This window comes from Erpetoichthys calabaricus, chromosome 7, assembly GCF_900747795.2.
Source record: "Erpetoichthys calabaricus chromosome 7, fErpCal1.3, whole genome shotgun sequence".
Classification (NCBI taxonomy): domain Eukaryota; kingdom Metazoa; phylum Chordata; class Cladistia; order Polypteriformes; family Polypteridae; genus Erpetoichthys; species Erpetoichthys calabaricus.
This window is the reverse complement of record NC_041400.2, coordinates 84,547,987-84,561,006: the sequence shown is the minus strand read 5'-3', so window position 1 is coordinate 84,561,006 and position 13,020 is coordinate 84,547,987. Positions and strand designations below refer to the sequence as shown.

General features: G+C 39.1%; 1 protein-coding gene across 2 annotated transcripts in view; it reads left to right on the top strand.

Annotated features, from left to right (window-relative positions):
- The window catches only part of pigo (phosphatidylinositol glycan anchor biosynthesis, class O), a 278,331-nt gene that overhangs the window by 233,025 nt on the left and 32,286 nt on the right, over positions 1 to 13,020 (top strand). For both annotated transcript variants that reach the window (XR_007935452.1, XM_051930081.1), the window contains exons 9-10: positions 3,932 to 4,135; positions 4,263 to 4,456. Coding sequence is in view for 1 of the 2 variants with exons in the window: in XM_051930081.1 (XP_051786041.1) it covers positions 3,932 to 4,135; positions 4,263 to 4,456 (398 nt within the window). In the remaining variant the exon portion in view is untranslated. The remainder of the gene's footprint in view (positions 1 to 3,931; positions 4,136 to 4,262; positions 4,457 to 13,020) is intronic.

The following is a 13,020-nucleotide window of genomic DNA, read 5'->3' as shown; positions in this document are numbered from 1 at the left end:
ACATATAACTAAAACAGAATCTTTTTTCATCTTATAGTAATAATGACAAAATGCTGCCGTGTATAATATCTAAACACTGAAGTTCAAATATCAAATAAATACTTTCACAAAAGGTATAACAAAACGAGTGCACTTTTATTCAAGAATATAACCGAAGAAAAATAAATTACTCAGTTTACATGTTGCTGTTAATGTGCAAAACTCAAAGCCCAAATATCAATCAACACAAAGTATACATGTCCTCTTAGCTGGTGCAGAGGTAAGTACTGCTGTCTCATAATCAAGAGGATAGTGTTCTTTTGCCAGTCAGTGAAATATCCCTTTCCCACACCTTGATGAACAGAAAAATGCAACTTTATAAACTAAATAAAAAGAATTGCACTTACATTGATTTCTTATTTATGTTGATAGCTGACATTAATGTGAAAGAAGCCCATTTGGAGAAAAAAAAACTGAATTCTTTTAAAACTTTTAAATTGATCGTAGATGTTAGTTCATTATTCGCTAACTTTGGTGTTTATTTATATTAATTACACAGTTACATAAGATCCAAGCTACTGAATCCACCACAGGGGACAGGTCCAATATGACCTCTATCAACCACAATATCCAGCTTAACTATGGTTTTTCATTAACTTTGCCTTGTGTGAGCATGTGTAGAGGATTCATTATGAGCCAGAAGAAGTAATAAACGAGAACAAGTGAGAAAAATATTAATGAACAACAGGAAAATGATACACATAACTCCTTCACCTCTGAGCTCAATCCTAACACCATTCTACTTTACCATTGTTCTTTTTAGTAAGTTATATGCTATTGTGATACTGGTTTTATATGCACAGGCTACATCACATACCATGTTTATCCAACAGAGTGTGAATACTCCCTGAGAATGTTTTCTTTTAAAATTGTAGTCGTATTCATGGACAATATATCACTGTCAGTAACTAGAGTAGAGATATTAACACAAGTAAATCTATATATATAAAGAACTTTTCGTGTTTGAAACGGAAATTATGTATGGCCACGCGATATGGAAATTACGTATGACCACAGAACATATTATAATACAGGAACTAATCACTTCATTTGTGGACGCCATTTTTATATTGTCTTTACGAATTGTTATTATTTGTGTGAGAGTTATTTTACTGATAATAAAAAGAAGTAAACACAAACACGCCGATCTATCCCATAGAAGTGCGCCCCATGTCACCCTCTCCCAGCCCTGCTCTCTGGACTACAGCTCAGAGCTGTCCGCCGCCAAGCACGTTCTGACAGAGAAGTTTTATTTATTCGCCCACGTGACTGTCGTGGAAACTGCCACATTTTAACTTTTTTTTTAGTTGGCAGTACTTGATAGTAGAAGAAATGAGGAAAACAGCTTTGCGTCTTTCTACTTTTTAACTGCGCCGAGCTGTAAACAATGTGAAGACGAGACCGCCTTCAGCAGCGAGGGGTCGTGAGAACAAAGTGGATGCTGGAAGGCGCGGAATGTCGGGCTGCTGTGCTGGGTCGAGAGCTTCGCAGTTTCTGGCAGCGTCCTCTCTTTTCGCACTGTTTGTGACACTTCAAGTGCCCCGTCGGCTCCTGGGAGAGTGGAAATCTTTGCGAATGACTGTAATCGGCGCCATTGAAGCAGGACTCTGTTTGTAAATTGCCCTGCACAACTACTTACTGTCCCTTAAGGTGAGTTCAGGTCACTAAAACCCTGCAACATTCAAGGTTCCTTTTGTGATCAATTATTTTAAGAAGATGGAGAGTTTACATCTAAGAAGATGTACAGACCTCTTCATTTAAAGTGTTGGACTTGGGAATTGTTTGGACCTTCTGCCCGTTAAGCAAGGAAGGGCAGCGTCCACATTTATCAGAATTATCTTTCTCTTAAATCACAGGCACATAGTGCAAGGTTGTCAGGCAGAAATTTGGACGATCACATAGAAAATGTAATTTCTATACCACAGCGGTCGTGTAGCGCCTTTCAAAAGGGATCTACTACCGAGAGATGATCCAAATACATTTTAGCTGCTGTTAGTACTACTTACCTGTTGTGTTATACCGCCTTTAAAATGTAGTTTACCCGAAACCACTCCAGTACTGCTCAGTGTACTTTTACTTCTTAAAATGTTAATGTTTTACTGTTTAATAACTTATAGACTACATTTTATTTTTTTCCTATGCACTCAGTGAGCGAAGCCACTGGGTAGTCAGCTAGTAATGGTATAAAAGAGAATATGTTTGACTTGCTTTTAAATTCTGAATTTACTCCTATAAACAAACACCTTAGGAAACCAATGACAGTACACTTGTCTTACAGTGTTTCACAGGGGTCTTAAACAGCCACTTGTCTGTTTTCAGAGGAGACAGAAGCATTGTCCTAGCCTCAGGCAGTAAAGGATGTCTCCATTCGTCAACAGGAAAGGCTTCAATGGGTGGCTGAGCTGCATGCATGCTCTTTTGTACTCTTATTTGCTAACATTACATCATCTTGCAGTAAGATGTTACCCCTTAGCTCTTTTTAACTATTAACAGAGCATAGTTGACCAGTTAGTAATTAGTATTAGCTTTTTCTTTACATTCACCATTATCTTTTATTAACTATTTACAGAAAATCTATTAGTTCTCTTTCTTTTTGTCATCTAGCTGACCCTCCATTAAGCCCAATTAACTTTCAGACGTCATTTCTTTCTAATCATCTTCCATTTAAGCCTCCATTTACAATGGTGATTCTACTGCCTACTCGTTCATTATGTATTAAGGTCAAATGTAATCTTGTATGTCAACTGAATCTGTTTGCTTTAAAAACAATTAGGGTCACTGAAAACAATTAATTTAATTAATTGCTGGGCACATTTTATTTATATTTTGTTTTGAAGGAAAATGTTTGCTATTAAACTACATTTAAAAAGCTAGCTCACAGATTGCAGTAACACATTCAATATAAATTATTTTATATATCTGACCAAACTACAGCAACAATTTTTATTTCAGTACACTTTTTTCTGTCACCTTTTTTGCTTGTTGTGTATGATCATCCCTTCTCTTTCTGTCACTTGACATTTCTTCAGAATCAGTCTCTCTTCTAGTTTATATGCAAATCTCTCTTTTAAATTCAGTTTTATATCAGCTTGGAGAACCTACCTCTTACCACTATAATCATTTTATACTTGTGATGTGCACAGGTGCTGCATCCGCCATGTCAACCTCCTTGATGCTATTCTAGTTTTATGGCCGGTGGGTTATTATTAATCATTGTCTGAAGTCTGGTAAATGAAAACAGAAATGTAGATTATAATTTTCATATTTTTTGGGTAAACACGTTTAGTAAAAATGTGGTAATTGTAACATGAAATTATGTTAACAAGTGGCTATTAGTTTAAGGTGTCCTTTATTTTTGACTTCGGCAAATTGGCCTTCAATCTTAAACACTTTGACTACTCATGACTTATATAATCATGTTTTCTTTTGATTGAATCAATTTATTGCTTATTGTTTATATTTTAGCAATTTTTGATAATAAAGAAAGGAAATTCAATTTATACAGTACTTAATTTATAATTTTATTGTTTGTGTTTTGCTATTTTAATTTTACAAATTTCATCTATAAAGTACTTATTTTGTAATTATTTCCACTATTGAAACTTAAATAGGTCAATTTCACTAATTTGATAAGGTAAAATGTTATTTTGTATATTTTGCAAAATGCTCCTGTTTGTTGATATGTCTCTGGATTTCAGTCAGTATTGTCAGAAATTGCTCCTTAAAAAAGGTATTTCCCACATCACTGACTAATTCAGTTATACACAAGTGGAACCTGATTTAGTTGAGTTTAGCAGTTCTCCAATAGGTTGTTGGAAAGATTTGATATGTGAAAAAGATTGACCTGTTCATATGTGTTTGAGCTGTTCAGACTTTTATGTTTTATTTACAGACAAATTTTCAGTTCCCTGGTGTGTTGTTCTGATGTGGGCATTAGCTTCTACTCAGTTTTTCTATGCTACTGGTCATCTGCCAACCTTTCCATCAATTCAGTGGAATGCTGCATTTATTGGCTTCAGTGAAGGCCACTCTAATCAAGTATTGCCAGCCCTGCTAGTCCTGCTGAATACCTTCTCTAGTTGTATCCTTTTAGCAGGTATGTATGTCTGCTTTGGGATATTACTTTGTCTAAGTCCTATAAAGGAAATCAGTGAAAAAGCTATGTTTTGTGTTTTTAAGGGTTCTAAGCTTAACATATGATTGTTTATGGTTTCTGCTTACAGTAAGCTGCCCTTTACTATTGTTCTGGCCTTTAATCTGTGAGCCTTCAAATACAGCAAAAAGTGGTTCAAAGCTGGGAGAGTTAAAGTCGGATAATATTCCTGTGATGGAGATGAAGCTAAGGGACAATCCAGAATATTTTTCCCGTGCGCTACTGCAGTTGATGGCACGCTACCTTTTCATCCATGGGGCACAGGTAAGAGCTGACCAGTTTGCTGTCCCCTTTACTGGTTTTGTAAACATTTCATGTTAATTAAGTATTTTAGATAATACTAATGATCATTAATCTTGTTTTAAAGTCAAGTAGTCTTTTCCCCTCAAACTTAATGTTGAAATGCTTTGTTTATGAACTATGCTTGTACATTGATTGACAGTTATTTTCGTTATGTAAATTTCCCTCACCTTTCCAATGAGTTAGGTTTGAAGATTCACAGCCTTTGCTCAATACTTTGTCGATGCACCTTTGGCAGCAATTACAGCCTCAAGTCTGTTTTGAATATGATTCCACAAGCTTGGCACACCTATCCTTGGCCAGTTTCGCCCATTCCTCTTTGCAGCACCTCTCAAGCTTCATCAGGTTGGATGGGAAGCGTCGGTGCACAGCCATTTTAAGATCTCTCCAGAGATGTTCAATCGGATTCAAGTCTGGGCTCTGGCTGGGCCACTCAAGGACATTCACAGAGTTGTCCTGAAGCCACTCCTTTGATATCTCGGCTGTGTGCGTAGGGTCGTTGTCCTGCTGAAAGATGAACCGTCGCCCCAGTCTGAGGTCAAGAGCGCTCTGGAGCCGTTTGGAGGAAACCAGGCACTGCAAATCACCAGGCCAATACCATCCCTACAGTGAAGCATGGTGGTGGCAGCATCATGCTGTGGGGATGTTTTTCAGCGGCCGCTCTTTTGGGATCCTCCCCAAACCCCACCCAACAGGAATGACACGCTGAAGTGCGTCCCGAAGCGCGATTGCTGCGTCTGTGGTAGATTGTTTGTCCTTTGCCGGGACAGGGAAACAGCAGGCTCACAGTGCTGCAGTGAAGTGCCACAGAAGCAAATTCTAAAAAATTGTGGTCACGATATAAGTCCCTGTCTTGCACCCCAAAACACGAGGCTGTGTCTCAATACTTTAGCAAAACCAGCTTTATTCAGCTTTAAAACAGGAACAGCACGGTTATTTATTGTAGCGTGATCTGCCACTCTCCTATACACAGACACAGCAGTCAGGCAGGGTCATGGCCAGGTTAATGGCTAAGTAATACTGTTCCCTGCATTTACACATTTACAATGTTCCGTGCATCACCCATCGAGATCTTTTCTGTTTGCTTCGGTGAAGAGTCACAGTAGAACTGTGAGCCTGCTGTTCCCCTGGCAATGGATAAACAGTCTTCCACAGACGCGGTGATCGCACTTCGGGACACTCTTCGGTGTCTTTTCCAGTTAGGGGAGGTCCCAAGAGAATTTAGAAACCTCACATTTTCTTGAATGAGTGCCGCATTAATAGGAATGTTTCTTGAACGAACATCACTGAACCATATAAAAACTGCTTTTTCGACATCTTCAAATGCAGTAGTTCGCATAATTTTGCAACCCGACATTTTTTGTCTTTTTTTTTTTTTGCTCGGTCTTTGAAGAAAGTTGACAGTGTTGATGGCGAAATTCCAAATTCACTAGTAACGTTTTTTTTTTCTCCAATGCGAACTGTTTTTCGTGTCTGCCGTTTCTATATGGAGGGTGACAATGAGTTAAATTCCAATGGATGTTTTTCAATTGGTGACGAGCAGTAAACAAAAGGTATGACTGAAAACCACTGAAAAATAAAAACAGCAAAAAAAAAAATAAACAGTATGAGGAAAGTTCGAAGAAAGAAAGAAAAAATGAGTGTTTCTGTTTGGGGATCATTGTGCAGTACTGAGCTACGACCACAGAACTAACTGGTCTGTGGATGATTCATTCAGGCATTTCTAGGTCTTTTGGGAACTTCATTGTAATGAAAGTATCTACTGAGTGTATTTCATAGTAACAAGATTTCTATAGACATATGTCATACTAGCCAACGCCCGCCGTAGCATATGGCAGTGTAAGAACAGGAACGGAAAATGGTGAGAAAACAATTCAGAAATCAAGAAGAAATAAGTACTTCTTGAAAGACACAGTTGTGAGTAGTTGTTTTGTTGGAGACGACAGATAATGAGTCGAAAGATCTACTCGTACTATAATATCAGGTCTGTGCTCTGGTCTTTGGGTATCCGACAGTGCCTGTAGAATTTCCGGCCAAGCAGGATTACATGTGAAAGTGATAAATAAATCAGGCTTTCCGAATTTACATACTATGGCCATGGCATCCTGATAGTTTTGTTGCATGTAACTTGGACTTCCTGGAAATGTGGACGGTAATATGATCATTTTGCCTACACGTACGTTGTTATTTTCAGCCTTTGCTTGCAGTGCGTCTAATAGTCCTTTGTATTGTTGTATTGTCGCAGCATGCAGAGTTTGCTTTATTTTGTAAGCGTACTTGAGTAGCTTGCGCTGTGTCAGAAACATACAACTGTCCATATCCTGGAGAGGTAGAAGTGTTAGCGTATAGTGGAGAGATTTGGTGATAAATTTGCCTGTGTATTTTAAAACAGTATGGTCCGTGGCCAGGAGGTTGAGTTATCTGTGCACCCATGGAAGCAAACGCTAGAGAAGAGTTGTATTCTCAAATGTGTTCATGATAATTTTTACCTTCTGATGTTTGCTGTGTAAGAAGCTGTTGCAAAGACACAGGTGGCTCCCGCAAAGGTGGTAAAGCTACTTTACCGTCGTGGCAGCACCTTGAGTACTTTTTGGATGTATCACGCTCAGCAGGCCAGTATAGTGATAGGAACAGGTAGTTTGCCGGATCCCGGAATAGAGATGACGTTGTACAAAAACCCGTCGACAGAGAAGATACTGTTGTTCATTTTATAACAAAGGCTTAGGAAACAAACGTCGCAGTATAATGAAAATAGCAAAGTATATGAGAGGCCGCAGGCAGCGTGGGGAAGGGTTTGGAAGAGGACGAATAGGAATCGAGAGTCGGCTGCGTGTGGGCGGGACCGGTTTTGAAGTGGAAACAGGACGAACCAGAAGAGAAATATATATAAGAGATGGGGAAATTGTCGGGACTATAAAAATACTTTGTTGTAATGAAAATTTCGTTGTAAAGATATTCGTTGTAGCGGAATTTTATCTGTGTGTGTGGTATATGTATATACTCTATGTGTATTTGTAGATATATATATATATATATATATATATATATATATATATATATATATATATAATAAATTTATATGTGCTGGGCAGTATGACCAAAATTCTATATCACGGTATTTTTCAAATTTATACCGGTTTCATGGTATTGGACGGTATTTTTTTCCCATGCATGAGTGGATGTTAGCCAGTAATTGCAGTGGAAAATGTGGTTAAGAATAACCTATTCCACTGTCATGAGAATTGTACATTGTACAAAAAAACATTTTAATGTGCACACAAGTATTAATACAAGTTTGCATGGCCCCATAAAGTGATAGTTTTCAAGGGGGTGGCACTAATGAAGAGAAGGAATCATATTGCATGACAGTTGCAGTCAAAATATAGAACCTTTTTATTGAACAAATTTTGCAAACAACTTAAACTAAAATTTTGACAACATATGTTCAGCCATCCAAAGAGGCATTTCGACTTAGACAGACATCCAGAGGTGCTTGTCAAAAGTTGTATTGCACTGAACATGTCTTAGAAAAGGAATAAATAGTAATATTTTTTGTAAACCAACTACACTTTGTTAATGTTAACAATCTCTGTCCACTGACACGTTAAAGTGACTTTTTAAACAACTTTACCATCATTAAACTGCATATTTAAACTAATAACAATACAATAAATAATAGTGCAACTTCCAGTAATAATACTATTCCTTCAAAACTTCAAGCCCAGGTGCATTACACAGTATTCACCAAATTAAAATAAAATAAAACAAGTGCAACTTGGTGATGACATCTTTACCAGCTGAACCATCATTAATGCAAACTACATTGATATGAACCTTGCTTCAAGCTAAGCTACATACATAAATAATAAAAGTGCAACTTGCATTTATAATGCTATTTGTGGTATAGCCCTACGGAAGCGTATTAGGGCCACAGTGAAGAAAAAAAAAAACTATATGTTGAGATCAAAGTCGACTTTTCCACTTAATTCTCATAGTTTATTTTGTCTTTAAAGTAGAATGTCGTAAACTAAACTTCATCCTAAAATCAATGTTTAATTTACTAGATTTTCTCAAATCCAGTCATAAGTTAATGTAGCACATTAAATGTTTTGTATTAAGTGTTCCCCGACCCAGTTGTTAATCGCTGTATGCACTTCTTAAACTAACTTCCTCTACACTAAGAGGAGGCGCCGGCAGTGATCGCCGCACAGAATACATTCACTTCATGATATTCCTGGTCTCTGAAAATGTAGAATGCTAAGATAAATTTTCATGATGAAATGCATTAAAGCAGGTATTAAACATGCACGGTAGTGCTGCTCCCTCGCAGTAAGGGGTACCCAGGTGTACGTTCAGTGTAGAGAACTTTATGGCAGGTGTGACGAGGCTCCAAAAAACTGGATGTATGAATGGGTATCGTGCAGGTTTAACTTAAATATTGTGTAAATATTGGGTTTGTGATCTGGTGGTCGGAGACACAAACACAGAATTCAGTGCATGTTCTTCTGAGCGAGCTTTCTTTATTGCATGCGTGCTGTCTCTGTCTGATGTACCAAAAAAAATCTTCGTTATACATGTTTAATTATGCCATCCATTCAGGGTTGCGCCCATCCAAGTAAGCATTGTGTGTGAGGCAGGAGCAAATCCTGAACGTGGTGCCAGCACATAGCAGGGTGAATACAAGCAATACATACACTAGCACTAGCATACACAGCATAAACAAAACCCCACATCCTACATGACTTTGAAAGGAAACTGAAGCACGCCAAGTAAACCCACCAGAAAAACATGCAAATTCAAAGCGGGGAACACCCGAGACCCCATTGCTGCAAGGCAGCAGTGCAACCTCCACGCCACCGTGCCCCCACATGATTAATACTGTACATGCTTTAATGCATTTCATCATGAAAATTATATCAAGTATTTATTTTAGCATTCTAAATGGTCAGGGAGCAGGAATATCATGAAATTAATGTATTCTGTGTGCTAACTGCGCCTCCTCTCAGTGCAAGAGGAAGTCAGTTTAAGAAGCAGTAGCAATTAATAAGGCTCCCGGAACACTTAACACAAAGCATGTAATGTGCTACATAACTTATGACAGGGTTTGAGAAAATCTAGTATATTAAATATTCATTTTACAATGAAGTTTAGTTTACGATGCTCTACTTTAGTAATAAATTACGAGAATAAAGTCGACATGTTGACTTTAATCTCGACAAACGGCGAGAATAAAGTAGAAATGTCGAGAATAAAGTCAACATGTCGTCACACTATTACACAGTACCCAGGTACATTACACAGTATTGAAAAAAAACAAAACAAGTACAACTTGGCTTGCAGTATTATCCAGTAGTATAGAAACAGTATTCATACATTTGAACATAATGGTCCATATCCGACCTTTTAAATCCAAAGTATCTCCAGACAACAGACGTGACTCCCTTTTCCAGCAAAAGTTCTTCTGTGTCATCATTTTCAACTTTATCATCTGCTACAGCTTCAGTTTCAGAATGTTCTCTGTCCATTTTCACTGCGCAATTCTTCCACTACCGCATGTACTATGTGTTTAGCGGTATAGCAGTGAAAAAGGTCCCCCTTAAACAGTTTCCCGCAGCGCCACGTTCCGAATGTTGTTTAGGCAATTTAAACAGGTGTTGCAGTATGAGACAAATCCATATCATAACAAAAATAAAAAACGGTTTTCAGTATGAACTGGTATACCAGCCAGCACTAATATATAAATATATATCTTCTTCTTCTTCCCATTAGGGGTTGCCACAGCGGATCATCTTTTTCCATATCTTTCTGTCTTCTGCATCTTGCTCTGTTACACCCATCACCTGCATGTCCTCTCTCACCACATCCATAAACCTTTGCTTAGGCCTTCTTCTTTTCCTCTTCTCTGGCAGCTCAATCCTTAGCATCCTTCTCCCAATATACCCAGCATCTCTCCTCTGCACATGTCCAAACCAACACAATCTCGCCTCTCTGACTTTGTCTCCCAACCGTCCAACTTGAGCTGACCCTCTAATGTACTCATTTCTAATCCTATCCATCCTTGTCACGCCCAATGTAAATCTTAGCATTTTTAACTCTGCTACCTCCAGCTTTGTCTCCTGCTTTCTGGTCAGTGCCACCGTCTCCAACCCATATAACATAGCTGGTCTCACTACCGTCCTGTAGACTTTCCCTTTCACTCTTGCTGATACCCGTCTGTCACAAATCACTCCTGACACTCTTCTCCACCCATTCCACCCTGCCTGCACTCTTTTTCACCTCTCTTCCACAATCCCCATTACTCTGTACTGTTGATCCCAAGTATTTAAACTCATCCACCTTCGCCAACTCTACTCCCTGCATACCATTCCACTGACCTCCCCCTCATTTACAGACATGTATTCTGTCTTGTTCCTACTGACCTTCATTCCTGTCCTCTCTACAGCATATCTCCACCTCTCCAGGGTCTCCTCAACCTGCTCCCTATTATCGCTACAGATCACAATGTCATCAGCAAACATCATAGTCCACAGGGACTCCTGTCTAATAATCCTGCCTGTCAACCTGTCCATCACCATTGCAAATAAGAAATGGCTCAGAGCCGATCCCTGATGTAATCCCACCTCCAACTTGAATGCATCCGTCACTCCTACTGTAGACCTCACCACTGTCGCACTTCCCTCATACATATCCTGTACAACTCTTACGTACTTCTCTGCCTTCTTCATACATAACCACAGTTCCTCTCGAGGCACCCTGTGATATGCTTTCTCCAGGTCCATAAAGACGCAATGCAACTCCTTCTGGCCTTCTCTAAACTTCTCCATCAACATCCTCAGAGCAAACATTGCCTTTGTGGTGCTCTTTCTTGGCATGAAACCATACTGCTGCTCACTAATCATCACCTCACTTCTTAACCTGTCTTCCACTACTCTTTCCCATAACTTCATGCTGTGGCTCATCAATTTTGTTCCCCTGTAGTTACTGCAGTCCTGCACATCCCCCTTATTCTTAAATATCGGCACCAGTACACTTCTTCTCCACTCCTCAGGCATCCTCTCACTTTCCAAGATTCCATTAAACAGTCTGGTTAAAAAATCCACTGCCATCTCTCCTAAACACCTCCATGCTTCCATAGGTATGTCATCTGGACAAATGGCCTTTCTGTTTTTCATCCTCTTCATAGCTGTCCTTACTTCCTCCTTGCTAATCCGTTGCACTTCCTGATTCATTATCTCCACATCATCCAACCACTTCTCTCTATCGTTCTCTTCATTCATCAACCTCTCAAAGTACTCTTTCCATCTGCTCAACACACTCTCCACGCTTGTGAGTATGTTTCCATCTTTTATCCTTTGTCACCCTAACCTGCTGCACATCTTTCCCAGCTTGGTCCCTCTGTCTAGCCAATCGGTTCAGGTCCTTTTCTCCCTCCTTAGTGTCCAACCTCTCATACAACTCATCATACACCTTTTCTTTAGCCTTCGCCACCTCTCTCTTCACCTTGTGCCTTATCTCCTTGTACTCTTGTCTACTTTCTGCATCTCTCTGACTATCCCACCTCTTCTTTGGCATCCTCTTCTCTGTATACTCTCCTGTATTTCCTCATTCCACCACCAGGTTTCCTTTTCCTCCTTCCTCTTTCCATATATATATATATATATATATATATATATATATATATATATATAATGTCTGTCTCTGCTTTTCACAAGAGAACTACTTAATTGATTTAGATCGGGTTTTTTTCTATAATTTGCTTGAACATTCCGCTTGATTTTGTGACTTGTAATTGTGCTATGTATCATAGTTCGCTTGTGGTACCAAGTTATTTGCACAAATCCAAGAGACATGCAGCGGGCCAAGGGAAGGGGAGTGGGGCCCTCCTCACTCACACGCCTGCCTCAAGGCATTCTTTACCTTCGTTTGGCTAGCAAACAATAGAACTACTTAACAGATTTAGATCAGGTTTTTTCTATAATTTGCTTGAACATTCCGAGACAGAGGCTGTGGGCCAAGGGATGATGGAAGCATGACGTCAGGAGTAGGGAGTCGAGTTGGGCCCTCCTCATTGTCCTGTTTCACTACTACGCAGGCAGAGCTGTCAAAATAATTCAAAATTTTAAATGTAATCCATTGACAAATCTTTTTTAACTGTGTGTTAGATAATTGTACAATGTTCATTAATCCTGAGTGTTGTACAACGTTAGATTTTTTAACAGTGGTAACATTCTTCTTTAGCACTTAAGTGATGGGCCAAGTATGTTCTGTGATACTTAACATTACCATACTTTGTGTGGTGTGACAATTAGAGGCACTGTCGACCCCTTGAACCCTCAGACCAGACGTCAGACACCAGATAAAGTCCAATAATAATATTTATTATTATAAATAAGTGCACAAAGCACCCTCCTCTCCACAATACTCAGTAAATCCAAGAACAATAATCAATAAACAATCCTCCACTCCCAGACGCTTAGCCACCCTGCCTCCCAACTCAGCTCATCTGTCTGGAATCTCCCACAGTCCTT